Below are 23,039 nucleotides of genomic sequence, written 5' to 3' on the forward strand. Positions count from 1 at the left end.
CCACATGAGTGGCGGGGCATCGTGAGACGCCGCTGCCGTGAAAACGGCAATTGGGTGGCTCTTTTAGAGCGGCGAGGGCCGCGGAAGCTCTTAAAGCGGTGAAAACCGCTGGAAATCGCTCTTTTAGAGCGGCGTTTAAGCCGCGGATGAAGCTCTCAGGCGGCGCGCCGGATGGCGGCAGGGGACGCACAGGAAGCGGCCGGAAGCGGGAAGCGGGAGGCGGCGGCTCGGCGACGGCGCTAGAAGCTGCAGTCCGCGAGGGCGCCGGCGCTTTCTTCCACCGGCGAGTCCAGGCGAGTCCGCTGCGGGAGCCTCTTCAGACGGCGGCGAGAGCAGAAGGCGGCGAGCTTCTTCGGCTTCAGGCGGAGATCAGCGAAGAGAAGTAGATGTCGTCGCTGAAGGAGAAAACACTGAAATCCTATGGCGAAACGCCTGCTTATATAGCCCTATACCCCGCCCATTTCGGCGGGAATATTCGCGCGCTTTGTCGCCATAGGCCGCGCAGCTATGCCGCGCCGCCATTGGTTCAACAACTTGTCTATGAGTGAACCAATGACGGTGCAGTTACACTGCGTTATTGAAAAAGGCTTCAGCAGCGGGGAAAAAGGGAGACCTTTCCCCATACGCAGTACGAGTGAAGTATCGAAAGGGAACGAAAGTAATGCCGGCAGACCCTCGCGGACGTCTGCCGGCCACACAAACATAATAAAACATAAAATAAAGTCCAGGCCTGGTCCTCTCTCGTCTTTCATTGTAGTCGCTCCTCCTTTTATGCCTCCGGAGCTCCTCCGTGAGAGACTCGAGGCCGGCACGCCTCGCAGGTGACGCTCATTATCACTCGCGTCACCGGCCTCGCGCCGTTCCCTCACGGCTCTCGCCCGCCCTGCTCGTCACAATGTTGATCCAGGAACATGTCTTATGGTGACCGCTGGTTAAAGGATTAGTCCACTTTTAAATAAACTTTTCCTGATAATTTACTCAGCCTCATGTCATCCGAGATGTCCATGTCTTTCTTTCGTCAGTGGAAAAGAAATGAATCGTCAGCGTTAGTTCAGGCAGGCCTTGTAGTCAAGCTCCACTATCAGCTGATTCTCAAATTCCAACCATATCAGCTGATCCAATTTCTATGGACTCCATTGGCAACTCTAAAATAAGGCGCATTACTTAAACGCTGCTTCCACTGCATGCTGCTTGCAACCCACCTCCTCCCCAGCTCCTCAATCTTGTGTATAACTTAATCAGTGTCATTCTGTTGTCATTGATGCATGCTCTGTTCTCAATAGGGGGATTTTCTGCTGCTCTCCCAGTTAAAAAATGGGAGGTTGTCCCCAGAAGCTGCTGCTGTTCCCGGTCTTGGCTTTCATGGAGCTCAACTTTAGCAAATATGGCAATAAAAAAAGGACTAAATTTTGTCTCTTGTAATTTTTTTGACTTAAGTGGTCCTGACTGAAATTAAGGTTTTTGATTCCAGGATTTTTCTCCTTATAGTGGATTTCAATAGACCCCAAACAGTTGAAGGTCAAAATGACAGTTTCAGTGCAGCTTCAAAGGGCTTTAAACGATACCAGACGAGGAATAAGGGTCTTATCTAGAGAAACAATCGGTCATTTTCGAAAAAAATACAACTGTATATGCTTTATAAACACAAATGATCATCTTGCACGTGCTTCCGCTTTCAGCGGCAGTTTTTTTTTTTTTTTTTTTCGTAAGTTGAATAGGGAAGGCGTAAAACATACAGCATAAGCTTTTTGAAGAATGCGGAAAGCGGAAGCAAGGCTAATTTGGCTTAATTTGGCTTAATTTGGCTTAATTTGTGTTTATAAAGCATATGCAGTTGTTTTTTTTTTTTAGAAAATAACCGATGGTTTCTCTAGATAAGACCCTTATTCCTCGTCTGGTATCGTTTAAAGCCCTTTGAAGCTGCACTGAAACTGTAATTTTGACCTTCAACCGTTTGGAGGCCATTGAAGTCCACTATAAGGAGAATAATCCTGGAATGTTTTGATCAAAAACCTTCATTTCTTTTCGACTGAAGAAAGAAAGACATGGACATCTTGGATGACATGGGGGGTGAGTAAATTATCAGGAAAATTTTATTTGAAAGTGATCTAATCCTTTAGGTTTTGAAGCTGGTATGCTGGTTTAGCTGGTCCATGCTGGTCCTAAACTGGTCGTAAGCTGACCAGCTCAAACCAGCATACCAGCTTCAAAACCTACCTTACCAGCATATGCTGTTTTTTCAGCAGGGAGATAGGCTAGTTTGGACAGGTGCCATCGTTTATACGCTATAGTCTATAGACTCCCTGTCTGGCTCCTCATGTAACAGTAGCCTACACCTCTGCCCTATTTACACGCATCTTTGTTAGTGAACAGCACTTACAGTAAAGATTGTGTTTTCATGTAAAGATCTGGCGTGATAAGAATGATATCATTTTCACATTTTATGGCAAGGGATTTTTCATGAATTCTCCAGGCCATTATGCATCCACATTACACGGAACAAGTTTATTATTATTATTAATAATAGTAGTAGTAGTAGTATTTAGACAGTTTAGCTGGATTTTATGTTGTATACTCTTAATTTCAAAAGTCGCATTGTAAGTTGTAAAGTTAGGTGCAATGTTTTTCATCAGAGGAAAATCAAACATCAAGTTTAGTCTGAATGCAATCGTGTGCAGAGCATATTATTGAGGTCATGATAAAAAATGGTTTCACAAAAACGTAAGGGAAGAAGCGTTTCTAAACATTGGCTACTATTCAAGGAAACCACACTAGGCTCTGTGTAGGTATGGTTTAGACCACGTGACTTTAAAAAAAGTTCAAAATGAAAGTGACCAGCTTATTTTCTGTCTGATTTCTTAATTACGACAGCACTGATTTTGTGATAATGTACTTTCCGAGACGGTACGATGACAGATATAATTCATAAGAAGCCTACGAGATAAAGATGTGAAAGTGAGTTTCAGATCATCTTTACAGCATCCTAACATGTGGTTTCTCTACGTTTCAGAGAGGACAGTAGTTCAAGGCTATTTAAAGAAGTAGCCTATTCCCCGTTTTTTTTAATTAAACAAGGTCCAAAGGTCCAGGCCCAGTAAAAGACGACTCCTGCGATTTCAGTTTAGGAGAAACAGCGCCATCTATAGGAATTGTGTTATGTGGGAAAGCGGTACACTAGCTTTCACTTTCATTTTCCCGTAAAGCACTGGAATATAATGCCGCAAGATGAACCAGAAAGAAATATTTGAATAACAAACACAGCTTTTCAACCATAAAGGAACTAGGTAAGTATCATTTTCATGTATGCAATTGTGTCAACGGTCTGTATGATGCAAGCATCTTGCAGATTTCTACTGTACAGTGAATTTGATCTGGTGATTCATTCGGATATTATTAAGCATTACACAAAGCGTTTGGCTTTTTGGATATGCGCAAATAGCCTATGCATTTGATTTCTGGTGGTGTGCATCCTCAATGCAGTCCTCAGACAGATTGGACGTGGAGTTCTGCATTGTTGTGCATTATGAGTCAAAATGTAGGCCTATCATACTGTAAATATCTGCAGATACATCTGGAGATAGCATAAACTCAGATGATGCGGCACTTTTGTCACGGAATAAAATTGTGCCTAGCATGTTCCTCCGTCTGATAAGGAGGTTGTTTCAAGGAAAAGCCCTGATAATTAACATACGCCTGTTTGTTTAGATCCTCTTCCTTGTATCTGGAAGTGCAAGTGCGCTATTGTCCGCTAGTGGTCCTCGTACTGTAAATATATGTCTTTCTGAGAAATAGAAGAGAAACGAAAGTATAACCAGTAATTCTACTCCAAAGCAAACAAGTCATTGAAAAGAAAATACACCCTCGAATTTGCATGACTGGAATTTCAGTTTCACAATGATATCATTCAAACGAATCACGGGCAGGACAGTTCATTTTAATAAATTACCAAGTATTTAGTAGCTAAGTATTTTGAAGTAGGATGATGTCATTCTTCTTGTTAAATGGGCTTGCAAGTCACATGTAAGTCCCTTTTACTGGGCCATGACGACTTGAATGAATAATCTCATGTGCATTTTTGACTCCCACAAAAACTGCATGGAAAACAATTAAACATAATCTGGAGACAAATGCAATGATGTTTAAAAAGCAGATGATTTGCTGTGCACTTGTGCAGTATTTACCACATCTGAGTGTCTTTTCAGTCTATCTCTATTTGTATGAATTGAAACTTATGGAAAAATGTTTGCCTGGTCCGCAGCTGTGGATTTACAGGCTTAAAGTGAGTTTCATTTATCGCCAATGCTTTACAGAGGATCTCAACTGATATGTCATCTGACACAGTGTCACATCACAAGAACAAATGCATAAGACATGCATAATCCACAACAAATCAATCTCCTTTTTTATGTGCACAGTATGAGAATATTGCATGAACTGATGTATCATAAAAATAAAAATAAAAAAGGCATATAATTATGCTTAATGCTGTTGTTTTCTATGTTAGTTACACATCTGTCCATTGCAATAGTAAGTTCTGCCATTTTAAAGAAAAAAGTATATTAAAAAAACTAATATATAAAATTACATTTTTATAATAATGAGGGTTGTATAACAGACTTAAGACTAGAAACACACATAACGTTATAATGTTCACTTTAACGTATATTTATTTCAGATATATTATGTCATTTTCATGTTCTTTATAAGTTTGTTATAAATGGAACTTCTTTTTTTGGGTTTGGGGAATGTAATAAAGTTTAAAAGAGAAGTGAAAGAATACTACCATTATCTCTTAGGTAGGAGTGGCTAATCCTGAATTGATTTCACAGAAAAAACCTGAAAGTGAAGCCAGAATTCCGGGAAATGGGCGGAGCTGTTCTCTCTATATGTATGGTTTCAAAGCGCCTGTCAGTTCATTCTCACATTACAAGAGTTTCTGTCGTGCGCTGAGGACATCTCCATCGAGATAAAACGGTGGAATAAATCAATGGGAGTTCAAAAAAACCTGATTTTGGAAGCGGCGACGAGAGTTTGTCAAAGGCAAAGTTGTATTGACTACTCTTGGAGTTCATATTCGCTAAAACGGTAAGATTTTCTCTGAACTAACTTCACTTCTGAGAACGGTCTGTTTTGTCATTTAAAAGTTTAAACAGGTTATATGAGCCTAACACGATTAGAAATTAATGTAATTGTTTGTTGTTTGTCATGATGTAACGCTTATACTAAAAAGTAAACTTTCTATAAGATATACAAATGTTTTGTATAGTGTTCCAATGCTAAAATATATAAGTAAACATAATTTTACAGATAAATCCAGCTGTACATGAGTGAATCCCAAATATGTTGCAATCTATGTTGCCATGAAACAAGCAAGTTTATTGTAGCCTCTATGTGATGTTCAGTACAGCGCGTGATTGGCTTTGGAAGGGGGCAACTGGTTAACTCTGTTCTTCACTTGCTCTTCAACAGACAGATGAGCCTCATCTAGATGACCTTCCTGTGGTACGGTATGGAAGACCACACCAGTTGGTCTTTCCTGTAGGATGGTGGCGCACAGTACAGTGGAAGGGAATCAAGGCACAGAAGAACCCCAAGTGAGCACAGAACCCTCCCCAGCGGTCTCCCAATCCCAAAGGTCCAGACCCAGCCAGCAGGCAGCCATTTTACAGACACATTTCAGACCCTTCAACTTTGCGAGAGACTTCAAGATCATCGCAAAGACCACCTCAATGCTAGAGGAGAGCGGCTTCTATTGGGGTCCCATGACTGTAGAGGAGGCACATCAGAAGCTGAAGAAAGAGCCAGTCGGAACTTTCCTGATCCGGGACAGTCGTCAGAGCGACGTGTTCTTTACGCTGAGTTACATAGGACAACACGGTCCCGTGAGCGTCCGGATTAACTTCAAGAATTCCAAATTCAGCCTGACCGGCAGCAAGGAATCTTTTGACTCTCTTTTCAAACTGCTGGAACACTACATCAGTTCCCCGAAGAAGGGTCTCATCAGGCCCTACAGGAAAGAACCAGTGCAGTCCCTGCAGCAGCTGTGCCGCAGACGGATTATCGAAACATGCGACGGAAAAGACATCGACCGCATCCCTGTGCACCCAATCCTCAAAGACTTCCTCCATGCTTTCCCTTATCCGCTATGAAGACGAGACTCATTGCATTAAAGCGCTGCTGGATTATTCTGGAGATACTTGATGGACTCCTCATGGTCCTGCTCTGTTTTAGGACGCAGGAATCATACTGTAGCACATTTTGGAATATCATCAGACTTGAACACTGCACAAAGTTTACATTGTCTGTGAATGTTTACACTATCCAGGAATATTGTTTTCCTTTGATTACATTTCTGCTATGCAGAAAGAAATATTTCAAGATAATTTTTATAAAAAATAATAAATATATTTGTAAACAACTTAAAACATCTCAATTTTTACTTTTATTCATTGGGGCGGTCTGAATGCTTGAATACAGGGTTTTTATACAAAAATATTCACACACAAAAAAAGCCTATCTACTTTAGACATCAAACTGAACTGAACGTTTTAAACTATTACATTTCAACGCTCATTAATGACTATTAAAACTAATTAATAAGACACTTATATATATCAAAAATAGTATTATTATTATTATTAAAAATGAAACTATGTAGGCGATTACAAAGTTTTTCCCACATGCAATTTGAGCCTCACCCTTGTCTAACAAGGTTCAAGATTCATATCTCGACTTAATCCATGGCCATGAAACCCGCCTTTTTCTTAGAATAAGGCATGTCATGTTGAAGCTATGGTATATTTTTTTACTAGATTACAGGCTTAGTGTGCCCGATTCCTGAAATGACATGAAGATGAGGTCTTATAGGAAGTTAAGGCCAGACAATCTGTACTGAACCAGGCTGATTAATCTAGGTAGTAGCGTGGTTGAGAGGCGGAGCTGTGGTGACCGTAAACTGCTTATGGCTCAGACAGACATTTACAAGAAATGAAGTGGGTTGAGGACTGATGGAGTGTGATGAGGCGGAGCCTGTGATCTCCAAAGACATGGTATCAATACAACTTTGCGATACATCTGACAGGCTTACGCAGAAAAATGACTCAGAACAAAACAATACTTGGCATCTGGGGTTCACGTAAACTTTAGAGATCACTGCTTGGAATTCCACTCGAGGCTGAAGGAAGTTATCTGTACTGCATAGTCATCAGATAAGACGTGACGAGAGGTTGTAACACATTTGTGTTGTGTTTTATTTTGTGTCAGACCTCTTTCTGAGTGATCTTGCCTTTAATAGAACAATGGAAGAGAGCTGCTTTCTAGCTAAACGTAGTTGTGGTTCACATCAATCATTAGCAAAAACAGCGGGTCAAAGGTCACATGTACAAGAGAAGAAGCTTTATTGCAGGCAAGCTTATCTATGTGGAGAAAACGTTTGTGATTCTAATGAAATCATATTATGGAAGTGAGGGGGAAATCGTTCGATGTGCCTGGTTGGCTATACTTTATCGTGGGATTTCCCTTAATTCACCACTCTCAACACACAGATTACCAATTAACTTTGTACATTTATTTCACAGGCGTATTTGACACAATTAGGAAACTACCTACTTATAAAGAAAATCGAACGCAGAAGCCTCGTTTGATAAGGTTTAGGTTGCTGAGGTTGACTTCGGTCATGTGGTACAGGGTTAATCAGTCTGTCTTTCCTCGCTCATCTGTAGTGATTAATACACATGAAAGCGCACAGCCACTTCCAGGAAAAGAAACAGTCGTGTTTCCCTGAAGAGCCCCTAATCTTCACTGCATCTGGCCTCAACTTACACAAACATACATACACATACACACACATACAAAAACACACACACGTGGCTCTTGAGTCGTGTATTTCCTTTTGGAACCACAAAGCTCCCCTCCAAAACGCAGAGACTGACACACACACACACACACACACACACACAAGCTTGTGTTGGTAATCTGTACACAGAAACAAACTTGGTTTGAGCTTTTGAATGCTCGTGAATGGAGAACAACCTCAACTGATAAACAGCAAAAAGCTGCTGACACATAATTTGCAACTTTTAATGAACAAAATCAAATAAAAATGCTCAAAAGCTGAACAAAGGTGCAACACTCACTCTTACTTTATAAATTAAAAAACATGACGTTTCGGCCGTCTAAGGCCTTCATCAAATAATAGATTTTTGAAAATAAATGGTTCACATTGGTGGCAAATGATAGAAAATTTTATTGAAAAGAAAAGGCAAGTGCCTTATTTGCATTACATCTTACAACTTACTCATTGACTAGGTAGATTTTGCTCTGGAATCCCATTACAGAAGATCAAACTGTAATTTTTTAAATCTATTTATGGTTATGACGCTCAAGACCCTTGGGAGTGGTTTTTGTAAATTGACAATGTTTCAGACCACAAAGCTAAATTCCAGGAAAGTGAGTGATATGGCTACCCACATAATGGTTACTATGACAACACTCATCTATTGCCATCCCACATCAAGGTAGAAGGTCCCCATGACCTCCACTGAGAATATGTGGGCAGGACTTCCAAATCATTGATTCACAAAGATAATTTTGTTTCACATTGACAGAACAAACCGACCACCTTTGTGTAATCCCCTCACCTCCTTTTCCATACGCAAACAGGTGGGTTTTAAATGATTGGATGAGTATTTGTATTAAAAAAAAAAAAATCTGTATTCTCAGATGTGAGGCCCAAGCATGAGTTTAAGGCGACCGTTATTTAGAACGTATCGCTGTATTGTTATCATGGTGACGCGTCACCGCTTGTTACGTGACACACCGAAGCCACAATAGAGTACCTCAGGGATGACGTATTTTTGTAGGCAAAACCCAGAAGCGAGTTAGCATTTTAGGACTTATGGTTCCATCGCACTAAAGTCTATGGGTTTTTTGAATGGGTTTTTACTAAATCACCTGAAATAAGGTCTGTGGTTAACAAAGCCTCTAAATATTTCCACGTTTTGATCTATGACATAAAACACGCCAGTTATAACCCACTTGTGATTTTTTTAACCTTTATTGTGTCTTAAAATCGGCGGTTGCTAACAAGTTGCTGAAAGGAACTACTTCCTTTGGCGGGGACTTTAGACGTCATCATGACTAACAGGACATTTGGACAGCATTTCTCATGGAAAAGTGGATAAGTATTCATACTGGTGAATCCAAAATGGCTTATATTTATTTATTCTTATTATATGTTAATCATTCATTATTAATCATTTTTAATCTCTTATTATCATTTATTGGTTTTGATTTTTAATGTTACTTGTGATTTCAAGTATTCATATCATCTTACTTAAATTAACAGCACAGATCATAATCAGCGAGCATGTTTTTAAATAAAGTTTGAGGACGCTTGGTGGTGACGACGTTGATCCGTGACCATGTTGTCCTGTAGTCCGTTTATAGCCTAATGTTAGCTTTTTATATCTGACCACTTTATTTAGGCTTCAAAATGTATAAATGTCGTTTTAACTTGTAAAGAGTATCTTGATAGACAAAACGTACAAGTGTCATAACCCTTTGTTAAACACAAAGCTTATTTTTTTAGGTTTTCCAAAAGTCTATGGGAAAAATGCATAGGCTTTCAACCAAGGGAACCCGTGCGCCACTAACTTCCGGGTTGGCCTACAAAAACATGTCATAAATGATGATCTGCTTTTATTTCATTGTCGTTTTTTATTCAAAATATTCACAAACTTGTTAACTATAGTATGAAATATTTTATATACAGATTGTAAAATATGCACAAGAGGATGTGTTTTGCTGTTTAAACACCTTTATAACAATTGCGTTATTTGAGCTATACACGCCGCCATGTTAGTTTGCGCCGCAGTACAGAGAATCAGATCTGTTGTATTTTCAAAACGCAAATGAATCCACTTCTCCCGAAATACATGAAGGTAAGTGAGCCGGTGAACTTGTAGAATAATAGAATAAACTTTAAAGTTATTTACACAATCTATATCTGATATGAATAAAACATGTCGTCTAATTATTATGGAAAGGACTGTTATTGCCGCTTCTATAGACATATTGTGTATTTTACAAACTCTAAATGTATTGTGATCGCATGCATCAAAGGCTTAAAGGGACAGTTCACCCAAAAATGAAAATTCTGTCATCATTTACTCCCTCAAGTTGTTCCAAACCTGTATGAATTTCTTTCTTCTGCTGAACAAAAAAGAAGATATTTTTTGAAGAATGTTGGTAACCAAACAGTTGATGGCACCCATTGACTTTCATAATATTTTTTGGAGATGCACCGATATGTCAGCCAATAATCAGTATCTGATCTGATAAAAGCACATTTTTTTCACACTAGGCTATCAGCGATAGTTTAAAAACAGCCAATAGTCAGGGCTGATATATCCTGTCAATCAAAAGAGAGCAGGAAAATGCACAGCATTTGGGCTTTGTGCAAAGAAAACGCAAAGAAACCAGTTTTATATTCAATATTAATAGTAATTATATGAATTAATCACATTCAGAAAGTTAAGAAATATTATTTTCAGTATTTAGTGTGTTAATATTAATTTGAGTAATGTGATACCAGTTACTCTGAAACAAGTTGATGAAATGGAAAGTTTTTATTTGCATTTCTTTTAAAATATAACAATAAAAAAAAAAAAATAGAATTAATTATAATGAAATTATCATTAATTTAAAAGAAGGCATAAAAGGCAGAACCCCCAAACTATCAGTATCGTAATCAGTATCAGCAGATATCACTCGAAATAATCAGTATCGTTGGAGAAATTTAGTATCAGTACATCTCTAGTATTTTTTTCCCATACTAATGGGTCCCATCGACTGTTTACCCATATTCTTCAAAATATCTTCTTTTGTGTTAAGCAGAAGAAAGAAATACACACAGGTTTAACTTGAGGGTGACAATCAACAATCTTGCCATCTCATCTTTTTACAGTGAAATACAAGTTGCTGTATTGTCATATGTCATATGTCTTTTCTCAGGCAAATGCTGTGTAATGCAAACCACAAGTTAGTGAGTGTCTCTTCTTTAGAAATAACACCCTTGTGAGGCTGCCTTCAGCAGAAAGCATGAGACACTATCAGCACAAGCTCCTGGAACGAGACCTCCAGAGAACTTGCCAATAAGACTCTCATGAGACCGTCTGCACGCCACACATCCATTTATAGCTGCTCTTAAGTTTCATATCAACCTGTTTCTCAGACCAGAGGAACCGCTCTGAAGACAAAGGCCACATTTATTCATTCAGCGGATGATTTTATGGAAAACCAACATATTTGAGATGACCATCACAGCCTAATTTTTAACAGGAATGCTGATTGACAGTTAATTCAAAGCAGTTCACAGAATTTAACTGCACGACAATCATTTTTAGTCGAAAAGGATCTGCTGTTAAGCAGAAGTGAATTTCGTACTTTGTTAGTTTTTGTTCACTTATTTCAAACATCTCTGCTTAAAAAAACTCTGAAATATAGAAGGTGATGGTGGGGGCCAATTTAATGCGAAATCTCTGGGAAAACGCAGGGAAAAGAAACATAAATTGCAGTTTTCTCAGTATTGCACAGATACTTCACTGGTTTCCGGATAAACTATGAAAATCCCCCTCCATATTCTGGGAGTGTTTAGTATGAGTGCATGGACTAAATCAACATCCTAGTAAGCAGCCCACTTTACACATTAAGAAAGAAAATAACCTCATTTCCACATTTTACAAGAGTTTACATCTATCATCAAGAGACCCAGAGAAGCCCACCTATTCTTGGAAATGATGACTATCAGGAATTTAACAGGCTTGTTGATATTTCACCAGAACAGGAAATTTGCAAATGTATTTTGACAGATTAACAACTACAGATAAACAGTGTGAAGCGACAGATTTTATGGCAGATTAATGTTTAATCAAATGCCGCTTCTTCATCATCAAACTTAATTGAAAGAACAAAAATGGTAAGACGACCAAAATTTACATCAGAATAATTTATTGCATGACTTGGTAATTAATTATAACATCAGATCAAAACAAATCTTTACACTGTGTACAAACTATGATGCCCCCCTCCCCCCCGCGACCCATTTTCGACAATGAATTTAACCTCAAAATACTGATATAAGCAGAATTAGTTGTATTGCTTTAAAGGTAATATTTTACAAACTCCACTGATAAAGCTTAAATCTGAGTGCGTTTCTTTAGAGAGTAAAGCGCCCAGTCATCCACATCGCAAGAACCTGTGGATCCCTTCTATGTGCTGCTGTCTATAAACCAAAAATTCATTTTCCATTTCAGTCCATTAGTGATGGTAGGCCAACTACTTGACTCTGTAAGTGAAATAAATGAGTCTTGAATTACTGTTATTGAACACCAAAGTAAAACGAAACCACAAATACATCACACCCAGCTTTGATTATGTGTCCAGCACAAGCGCTCGATGACCTCTAGTATATTAAGTGTTAAAGAACATTAAAACACACCTAAAAAAAAAAAAAAAAATGTGAAAAGTCGCCTCAGCCTTAAAAACAGGAAGAGACCACCTCGAAGTACTTGAAGCTGTAACTACGTGAACGAAAACCGGCATATTCATCCTGTGTCAGCAGATTGCAAAATCTTCCAGAACAAAAGCAAATGCATGAAGGTACGGTAGTGACATAAATGCCCAGGAATGAAACTCGATGACGGAATCACCTGATGAAAACTCGCTTTAGAACATGACTGACATGGGTGAGTCAGCATTTTTTAATGCAAAAAGGCTTGGTGGAGCAAGGGTGGATGGTTGGATAAACCTCCTGCGCTGCCAAAACTGAGCAAGAGTTCACGGGTTGAATGTGCTGATGCATTACAACGGGTCATTTTAAGCACATACTGTATCTGTTCCTTACAATCTCCAAAGAATGACACAAAAGGGCTTTTTGAAAAACCCAAGTGCAAATGAATGTTCAACCAAAATGAAATACACCTTCAGAAAAGAGCACCGCTGGATAGACTCAGAAGTCTTTGTACATTCCTCAGTGTTAAGACTGGTAAAATCAAACCGGCATTCCCCACTAACCCACTCAGATACATATTACAAACACGTCCTGCTCGGCATCATAAAACCATACGCGCACACACTCGAACGGTCACACACAATCACTAAAGAGTCACACATGCAGAGAAACAGCTGGAACACCTCAGCACCAGAGCTGAAAGAATAACGCACGACAGAAATAGACTGTGCTTTAAGCAGCACTCATGACGAACAATAACACCATTGTTCTGGATGTGCTGTTTTCCTCTGAAATGTTTCATAGTCTTGATGTAAAGAGAAGTATTGTTAACCGCTGTGTTGACACAGTCGGCAACTACACGGATACAACTGAGGGCCTGAATTACTAAAGCTGAAAGCATGTGCAAACCTGAATCGGTCATGCTCACACTGAGTAATCAATATAACATTTCTTGCTTTAGTAACCTGGTTTCTTTAATACGTTTTAGTTTTAGTAGCACTAGACATTTCAGTCTATCGCGGTCTCCTCCTCCAGGTCTGGGTTGTCCTCTTGGTCGGCTGTGACGCCTGCAGAGTCTGTCTTGGACTGAGTCACAGGTTCATCACTCTGTACATTTGTCAAATCCTCAGTTTCTTCACCAAACAATGGCCTAGACTCAGGAGATGCCTCATCTTCCTCTCGGATGACTGGAATATCCTTCCTGTCGTCTTGAGACTGTGTGCCCGCTGCTCCCATGTGGTCATCTTCTGTTCGGCCAGCAGGAATCATCTCATCCCCTTCCGCTGAAGCGTCATCCTGGACGGAGGACTGGGAGCTGAAGGAGCGCAGGCGAGGCGGGTCAGCGGGGGGCAACAGGGTCAAGGAGTCCACGCTCAGTGTTTCGGCATCATTGTTAGACAGGAGGGAGATGGTGGGTTGTGGTGCAGGGGTGAGGCTAGGTGCCAGCGAAAGTCCTGAAACAGGAAGAACAGGGCCGGTTAATCCCGCACATGCTTCTCCTTATTTATGAAGGAGGGGTGTGTTACACACATGCAGAAACATCTATTCATACTGAAAAGGCAAACAAGGCAAAGGGAGTAATGCAAACAGTGTGGGGGAAGAGGATGTTAGCTTTATTAAATTGTTTGTAATGTGTGTCTATGTTTGTGTTTGCTGTGATAGATAAATGTGTGAGATTGTAAATTACGCTGAGATGTTTGACAGACAGGGTGGATGGATTGATTGATAGATGGCTAAATACATTGATAAGCAGGTAGACAGGGAGATGGACAAATAGGTAGATTGGTCAGATAATAGATGGCTAAATAGATAGGTGGATTGATCGATGGCTAGGTACTTAGGCAGGCAGACAGATGACTAGAAAAGCAAATAGACAGACAGACACAAATAGATATAGATAGACAGATAGATGCTTATTAGGAAAGTGGAAGTGGAATACCAGACATGTCAAGGGTGAGACATTGAGTCAGATGTTTGTTAAAGGGTTCATCTAAAAATGACATTTCTGTCATTAATTACTCACCCTCATGTCGTTTCACATCCGTAAGAACTTTGTTCAAGTTTGGAACATAAATTAAGATATTTTTGATGAAATCTGAGAGGTGTTTTTTTATCCACTATAGAAAGCAACATAATTACCACATTCAAGGTCCAGAATAGTAGTAAAGATATTGTTAAAATAGTCCACATGACTGCAGTGGTTCAACCTTAATGTTATGAAGCGACGAGATTACTTTTTGTGTGCAAAAAAACAAAAATAACGACTTTATCCAACAATTTCTTCTGTTCCCTGTCATTCTCCTACTCTGTTTACGTTGTATAGACAGTGCAGAGCTTCCGTGTTCTAAATCAGAACGACGGCTCACTATTGGACTATTTTAACGATGTCTTTACTACTTTTCTGGACCTTGAATGTGGTAATTATGTTGATTTCTATGGGGGATAAAAAACTTCTCGGATCTCATCATAAATATCTTAATTTGTGTTCTGAAGATGAACAAAGGTCTTGCGGGTTTGCAACGATATGAGGGGGACAGAAATTTCATTTTTGGGTGAACTAACCCTTTAAGGGTTTTGCCTGCCAAAAATAATTATGTGAATGTAAAAGGAGAAACCTGAATGGCAGAGAGCCATGGAAGTGAAAAGATTAATATTAAAAAGGGTGAAGGGCTGAAAAACAGGATACAGAAGGTAGAAAGCAGTTGCTCACTCTGGGGTGGCATTCATTCACAGAGCTTTTGAATGTCAACATCTTGCTACGCTTGCCAATACCATGCACTCCTAAAGATAAGTTTCACAGTTTCTACAAGGATGTTTGTATTTATATTTAATCAAAATTTTTCATATATATGTTTTAAATAATATACTATACTATACTTGTTTATCAGCTAATCTCAATTATCAACTTAACTCAGGTACATTATATCAGACATACTATAAAACTATAATACAATTCATGAAAATGATTTAACTGACCTCTGTACCTGTACCTGCTGAAACTACCACAGCCATACATCTATAGCTTTTTTCTTTCCCTGTCTTCTTCTGTTCTCACTGTTTTTTGTCTCTTATGTATAAGTTAGTGTTTTTTGCTCAAAAAAAAAAAAAAAAAAAAGACTTACTATGAAACACACACACACACACACACACACACAAAGCTACAGTTTTTAGTAGCACAATGCCAGTCTCTGGAAACTAAGGGGGCCACTCTGCATTGTCAATCTATGTAAAAGCGTCACACGGACATGCCTGTTACGTCTGCATGGAGCTCTAAACCCATTCTCCACCGTGCCTGTCATCCTCTGACAGAGAAAACACGCACCTCCGGCCTTCCCTGCCAGACCTGACTAGAGAACAGAAGGACAGATCAGAACGAATCCTACAGACATATTAATTTAGCATCTAATCTGAAGGGTGCATGGAGCAAAACCTAAAGCCAAAGGATATTATCGATTAGCATAACATGCAAAGCTTGATTTTAACTCTATAGCTCATAGGTTAGCACTCTAGCTCGGGACATGTTTAGCCTTGGTGCTCATGCAGGTGATCTGGGTTTGAGTTTAGCATGAAAAATATCTTGATCCTTACAATCTTGATTCTACCTCTCTCTCGCAATGATTTGTTGTGACGCTTCACTAACTAGTTGTCTAATAAAGGGTCAAAAATAAAATTTAGCAGAGTAAATCGGCATTCACAATCTGTTTTACTTCTGTAATGTGCCAATGCACATGAGAGGCAGAGCATTTTTATTTTATTTTGATACACTATAAAGAAGCTTTTTTTTATTTTTATTTGGAATAACATGCACTCATGAATTGTGCACAATAAGACCAGGAACGTGTTTTAAGAAAGTGAAAAAGGTCAGTTTGGATTTCCTGTTGTTTTCTCTTTTACTTTATGCAGGTTGCATACGTGCAACCAGACTTACACTACAAGGTACATATCTGTTATGACAGAGACAGAAGGAGAAATGGATGTCAGTCTCACCACAAATCCACACCTTCAAAACAATACGTCATTGCTACTGCCGCTTCTGTTTCTAAGAACTTCTGTTCAAAGATGTGCCGCCCCACAAGGCATTAACTAACAGTGAATGTGGTCAGCTCACACTGCTGCACTCTGGTGTGTTTGTGACAGTGGCTCTTATTCAAAAAACTTATTCATGTGACTTCAGAAGACTATTTGTCCATTTTTTAGAGTGAGTAAATGATATGGAGAGTTTCACTTCAGACAAACCCCAAAAGGTCACTGTATTTCAAAATAGATCATCATAGTAATTCAGAGAATTAAAGGAACAGATACATAGTGAAAGAAACAAAAAAAAACAAAAAAACCCATGACCGTATTAGTTGAACACCCCCGCCACAATACAGAAATCTGTAGGAGACTTCACAGAGGCCACAATACTCCTCTCCTCTGTTCAGAGAATCAGCCACCAGATTGGTTCATGGGCTCTTGTGGTGTGAAGACTTTGCGAGCTTTCAGGTTTTTCCAAAACCACACCCCACCACCAGTGACCAGCTCAAAAATGCAGTGTGTGAAGCAGAAAGAGCGATAAAGCAGCCAATAGCAACAGAGAACTTTAGAGGTAAACCAAGTCCCTCAGGGACCCTTGTTCTACACAGCAAACACATCAATTCCTGAGAGGCCCTCTGGGGGAACATTTAGCTGGTAGTCATAAAATAGCCTTCCACTTAAAGATCTACTTAACCATTGCTTACCATAGAATTTCTTTTTAAATGCAACAAAATTGGCTGGATGACAAGTGCTTAAAAGGATGAAGTGGAAAGAACATGTATATACGCATTCAGTCATGCATACATGCAGCGGTGAGGCTTTGAGCGTATAGAACTGTATAGAAACATGAGTCTTAAGGTCCATTCACACCAAGAACAATAACTACTGTACATTAGTGTTCACACTAACGCACAATAACGATCTGTCTCTTATTAGTATGCGCTGCAGTTATATCCAAGTTATGTATCTAAGTTAGGCAGTTATGTCTGCCGCTTCAAATGCTTGTGCTCTTTAAAGTTGCATGGATTCTGATTGGCTGTCAATGTTTTTATAATTCATCAGCTGGGAAAAATTGTGAGTCCAATAATATCATTCCTCTGTGTTGTTATCATTATAGCTGTTGTGTGGGCCTCCGTATTCTCAAGAATGATTATTCAAACTTTATATTTATAGTTATCATTATGGTTATTGTCCTTGGTATGAATGGGCCTTTAATCATGTACTACAGGTATAATACTGCAGCAGCAGTTCATATTCTTCATTTACAGGGCTGTGACTATAAGACTGACACTGCAAAAGCTACTGGGACACAGTGATATCTGCAGGATCCAAAATTGACACTCACAATGCAAGTACAAACTGGTTTAGGGTAGTTGAAGTCACCATGTATTCAAAATTGACAATTCTTCTTTTTCTACAGACTGTTGCATCTGTCTCCATTTAGTTGACAAAACCCAACTTCCTATGACCAAATCTAGTCCTGAAGGACTAAATCAAATCCCACCCTACATTTTTCTCATTCCATTTCACTTGGCTATATGTCACAACAGGTAAGAAAAGACTATTGTAACTTCTGTTTCATGCAGACTTAAATAAAATGGTGGTGTGTGTTTTTAGGGATTGCAAATTAATAATAAATTGTAATTCAATAATTTAAATTCTTGTAGCTCAAACAGAAAAGCATGGCGCTAGCAATGCTACAGTCATAGGTTCAATTCCCAGGAAATGCAGAAACCTTAAATGCATAAATGTAAATCGCAATGCAATTATTGTCAAAACTTAAAGGGGGTCATGAACTGCATATTTTTATTATTTCATAGTGTTTCCTGAGGTGAACTTACAATGCTACTATGATTTTTACATCAAAAATTGTCATAATTTAGAAATAAAATGCTATTCGTCTACCCTGATTTTAGCTCTCTGGTCTGAACACTCTCTTTTAAGGGCCGTGTCTGCTGTGAGACTTAATAAAATAAATAAGTCTTACATGTGGAACTGGTGCTGCCAGGCTGTATGGGATTGAACCCCCATATTTATGTCCTCTCCCTTTGCATTAAAGCTAGCAGCGATGAGCATTGTAGCGCATTCTTTGATCGCTTTCTGTATATAATTTAAACAATTTAAAAACTCAAATACGATCTGTAATAACAAAGCAATAGTGACCACGTAATACAGTAAAACAGTGGCGCGACATTAAGGTCAGATCCCATATAATCAGGACAGCATCGTCGTTTCAATCTTGCTGAAAATCCTGCGTCGAAATGTGCCTTGTTTATAAACGAATCCACGGAAAAATGAAATGAACAAAGGACCAAGTTCTTACTGACGTGGTCTGAAGCTTAAAAGTTCATCCACACTTTCCTAATGTTGGGATAAGAAGGAAGGCAAAGCAAAGGCTGTGTTTTTCCAAAACTTGGCACTGCACAATGTTTTGTTGTCTTCAGAACCATCTTTATCTTTTGGTTTCTGCATAGACCTCTCTTGTTATTTACCTACTACATGCGGGAATTGCTGGGCGGGGCTAAACAGGCAGTGATAAAGAAGCAGGTGTTGATCTTTTGTGGAAGCGTGTGACAGTAAAGTGGCACATTCCACAACCTGTAGTTTTGGCTGACCGGCTTCAATATAAGCTGTTTTTAGACTAACGAGAAAGTTGGGTTCTAAAACTTACAGGATGTTTTTAATAGTAGTACAGTAATGTATTATATGTCAAAACATCAAAGGAATTTTGATTTCTCAGTTCATGACCCCTTATTCCAGACTTGTGGAAATGCATACCTAGTGTTAAACTTGCAAAACAAAATCATTATCACCATTTTATGTGATGAGTCGACTAACTGACAGAAAGACATATGATGATCGAGACACAATGACCTGCATTGTTTTCTGCAAATATACAAAGGAAAACAAAAATGGTTTTCATGGCCAACATTTTTTTTTTCCATAAAAAAAAAAAAAAAAAAAATCAAAAGTGTTGCAAAAAATTTATTTTGGACCCTGGATATCATTAAAGTCTATTAAGTCTGATCAACTATGTGAGAAAACAAAAATGATTGTGCAATCTGCTTCTTTGCAAACCTGATACACAGCTGTGTAGTAGGTGCTTCGATTCAGAGGAGGGTGTTTTTGTGTTGTAGCTTGTGTGAGACGTGTTTTAGTTTTTCAGTGAAAGCAGTTGGTAGTAAAATGGGGTGGTTGAACAAAAGTACAGAAGGGAGTGGCATGTGTGGGATTTTGTGTGCTACCTGTCTGACTCTGTGTTGCGGTGTGTGTGGATGTGCTGCTGGCTGTGACTGAGTCACACGGGCCGGTGGGGCCACCAGAAGGTGATGAGGTGGAGGGGTTGTGCTGGGCAACGTGAGCAACTGCAAAACCTGGAAAACAAAACACATGGTCACATATAGATCGCTTAGACACTGATAGACAGTGCATTTCCTGCTATACTTTCTATATTAATTAATGACAAAAACCAGCTGGAACTGTGGCTTAGTTAATTTCTCTTGTCATTTTCTGTTTTCAAAATAAAAAAAAAAAAATAAAGAGGTTCTATATACACAAGCAAATATACACCCTTAATTACGGATTACTGAAACATTTTGGTACAAATGAGAACAGCTTTAATGTCCGTAAAGTTTTTTTTTTTTTTTTTTAACACTTGGCATAACACCAAGAGTTCTGGGAACCACAATCTCTTTTACCTGAACCAACAACACGTCATCAAAAGGTACTGAGAGACAGCTATTAGTCATCTCTTTCCCTAAACAGAGAACTCACTTTTGTGAAATTAAGAAGATGACAATCCTACCCAAATCTGAAAGTATCGATACATTTTGTAAATACTGAGATTTTCTCCTTGTAGTGAGGGAGCTTTTAAAGGGGGTGAAATATATTATACATACATACACACTGCCCGGCCCCCCCAAAAAGTTGCTGTTTGGATTTTAATGGGCAAATACTTAAAGGTGCCGTAGAACGTCTTTTTACAAGATGTAATATAAGTCTAAGGTGTCCCCTGAATGTGTCTGTGAAGTTTCAGCTCAAAATACCCCAAAGATTTTTTTAAATTAATTTTTTTAACTGCCTATTTTGGGGCATCATTAACTATGCACCGATTCATGCTGCGGCCCCTTTAAATCTCACGCTCCAACATATATTGCCAAACATATAACATGCTAGAAACATAATAATCACTGTAATAATGATCCATTCATAGATTAAGTATTTGCCTATTTAAAATTTAAAATCCAAACAGCGACTTTTTTTTCCAGTTTTTGGCCAGGCAGTGTGTGTGTGTGTATGTATGAATATTAGCTTAGTCTGTATATATTAGCTATTAGCTTTTGCTCTGCTAATTCAGCCTTCACACTCTGCTCTTACTGATGGAATGTAAAATCAGTGAAGGCCACCAGACTGCACATATACAGGCGTGAATTTCCATGAAACCTTCAACACTATATTGGCCAGTATTTCAGTTTTATTGTCCACCCTGTCTGTGTGTTTATATAGTTTAAATGAAGGTATTTGGAAAAAAAAAACAAAAAAACAAAAAAAAAAAAAAACAAAAAAAAAACAGCGCAAACAGAAAGATAAAGTGCAAACTGTATTATTTCCCTAAGCTTAGTGAAACATAGTTATTCAAGCAACACAAACAAACCGGTTACTGAAAAAATGAACAATAAGCAATCTTCTAGGGTGACGTTAGAATGCAATTATATTTGTCCTAATGTTTGAGGCTCCTTTTAGGGAAAAGGTTCTGACAGTGATGCCATGCTAAGTGACAGAACATAATTTAGGAATCATAAACCACCAAATTGGCTAGTGTGTTGATATGCATTACCCACCACAGTGGATTTTCACTCACAATTTGGGTGTTCATGTCAAACCCTATATATCTATATACAGTCATCGCTTCTCATGGTGAATTACCCACTGGTTTGGAACCAAAAGTCTAAATAAGGGTTGTATACTGACAGTTCAGAACCACAGCTGGCAGAGAGGAAGTGTTACCTAGAAACCTCAGACAAAACAGAACTGTAACTTGGAGAAGCACTAGAGAAATTCTGGGGAAAACAAAATTAGGATGTGCAGTTTTTCAGAAAATTATTCAAATTTCTGTGCAAATTTCTACACAGACAGTGAGCACGTCTGTTTTAGAAACAAAAAATGCAAAGGAGCTAAACGTTTCAGAAAATTTTAAATATAGCTTATTACCGTAACAGAAACAGGAACCTAATGTTTTTCTTGATTTAGTTTTAGTTTTATTTATTTGACAAGCCTTTATAAAAATTGTACATAATAACAAGTATCCCATACACTTCACAAAAACTGTCACAATAAAGCCACTGGCTTATTTCCATTGCGGCCCTCGATGTTAATAATGTTGTGAGAAACTTTCCTATAAATATAAATTTCACATTAAGACAGAACTCATCTACCACCACATCATCCAGAAAAATTACAGTATTACAGCAATAATAGTGTATATTATTGCTGAGGTGAAAAAAAAAAAATTCTAAAAAAATATTTTATTGTACTTTTTTTTTCTTTTTCTTTTTTTTTTTTTTTTTGAGTAATCTGCTACATAACTTAAGGTATCAAAAATGTGGGCAGCCATTTTGGTGTGGTGTCTAGGTAGAGACTGGGGGTTAGTTGCCATGCTCAAGGGCACCTCAGTCATTTCCTACCTGTACTTTGAATCAAACCCGGACATCCTAACATTTAGGCCATGACTGTTATAACATTATTTATATATATATTTATATTTTACATTGTTAGATTTCTATAAATTTTAATCCATTTTATGCAATCTTGCATAATAAAAGTATTATTTCTTAAAAAACAAAATCCACAGAAAATATGCAACTGTGGATTACAGCTGGTTTCTTAATCTTCTGAAATTTCCTCTTTAATCATTCAAACATTTACCTGGAACTTTATCAACAGAGGCGAAGGCTGGGCCGCGTCTGGACTGGTCATAGAAGCGGAAAGGCAGAGATGATGCAACAGATGGTTGGCTAAAGCCCAGCACTTCTGTGGAAGGCTGAACAGGAAGGTCCAATAGAGCTTTATGGAAGGAAGGGGAAAGAAAGAAAATATGAGCCAAAAAAGAAAAATTGACAGATATGAAGGGCTTCCTCGAGGGCAAACAGCCAGGGGTCATCTTGGTCCAAACTGGACCAACTGGGTCTTGAGGACTTATGAACAATGGCAGAGTTTATCTCAGCCAGGAGAGGGTCAACACTTTCCCAACTTTTCATATCAGGCTACCAGCAAACTTCATAAAACTTGAGGTTAACTTAACTCATAAAAATTCTGTTTCTGCTCGTGAGCTCCCTCTGTTGCTCTGGCTGAAAGGATAACAGTATAGTGAGACGGAAGACAGCCTTAAACATGCTCAGATCGCATTGTTTCTTGAAAAAATTATAGAAATGCTCATTCTTTGTAAAGAAATGTAATGATATTTTAATCAATATTTTTCTAAATATGTAAGTCTTTGGACTTAAAAACCTTA

The 23,039-nt window shown here is 38.6% G+C and overlaps 2 protein-coding genes across 5 annotated transcripts in view; one reads left to right on the top strand and one right to left on the bottom strand.

Annotated features, from left to right (window-relative positions):
• The window catches only part of clec16a (C-type lectin domain containing 16A), a 98,369-nt gene that overhangs the window by 13,487 nt on the left and 61,843 nt on the right, over positions 1-23,039 (bottom strand). For 2 of the 4 annotated variants that reach the window (XM_067381864.1, XM_067381863.1), the window contains exons 21-23: positions 22,454-22,591; positions 19,774-19,902; positions 12,074-13,965 (exon numbers count right to left, since the gene is read on the bottom strand). In XM_067381864.1, coding sequence (XP_067237965.1) covers positions 13,520-13,965; positions 19,774-19,902; positions 22,454-22,591 — 713 coding nt within the window. In that variant the 3' untranslated portion in view covers positions 12,074-13,519. Of the gene's footprint in view, positions 1-12,073; positions 13,966-15,760; positions 15,859-19,773; positions 19,903-22,453; positions 22,592-23,039 lie in introns of those variants that run through there. The other 2 variants (XM_067381866.1, XM_067381865.1) reach the window with 2 other exon arrangements.
• On the top strand, positions 4,828-6,418 carry socs1a (suppressor of cytokine signaling 1a). The gene is made up of 2 exons (XM_067373859.1): positions 4,828-5,085; positions 5,470-6,418. Exon 2 carries the CDS (start codon positions 5,544-5,546, stop codon positions 6,147-6,149), a length of 606 nt encoding a protein of 201 aa, XP_067229960.1. The 5' UTR covers positions 4,828-5,085; positions 5,470-5,543; the 3' UTR covers positions 6,150-6,418.

This window comes from Chanodichthys erythropterus, chromosome 3 (genome assembly GCF_024489055.1).
Source record: "Chanodichthys erythropterus isolate Z2021 chromosome 3, ASM2448905v1, whole genome shotgun sequence".
In the NCBI taxonomy this organism is placed as follows: Eukaryota; Metazoa; Chordata; class Actinopteri; order Cypriniformes; family Xenocyprididae; genus Chanodichthys; species Chanodichthys erythropterus.

Excerpts from the sequence above, each read along its gene's own strand:
- socs1a (XM_067373859.1), top strand. The coding sequence starts at position 5,544 with ATGGTGGCGCACAGTACAGTGGAAGGGAATCAAGGCACAGAAGAACCC.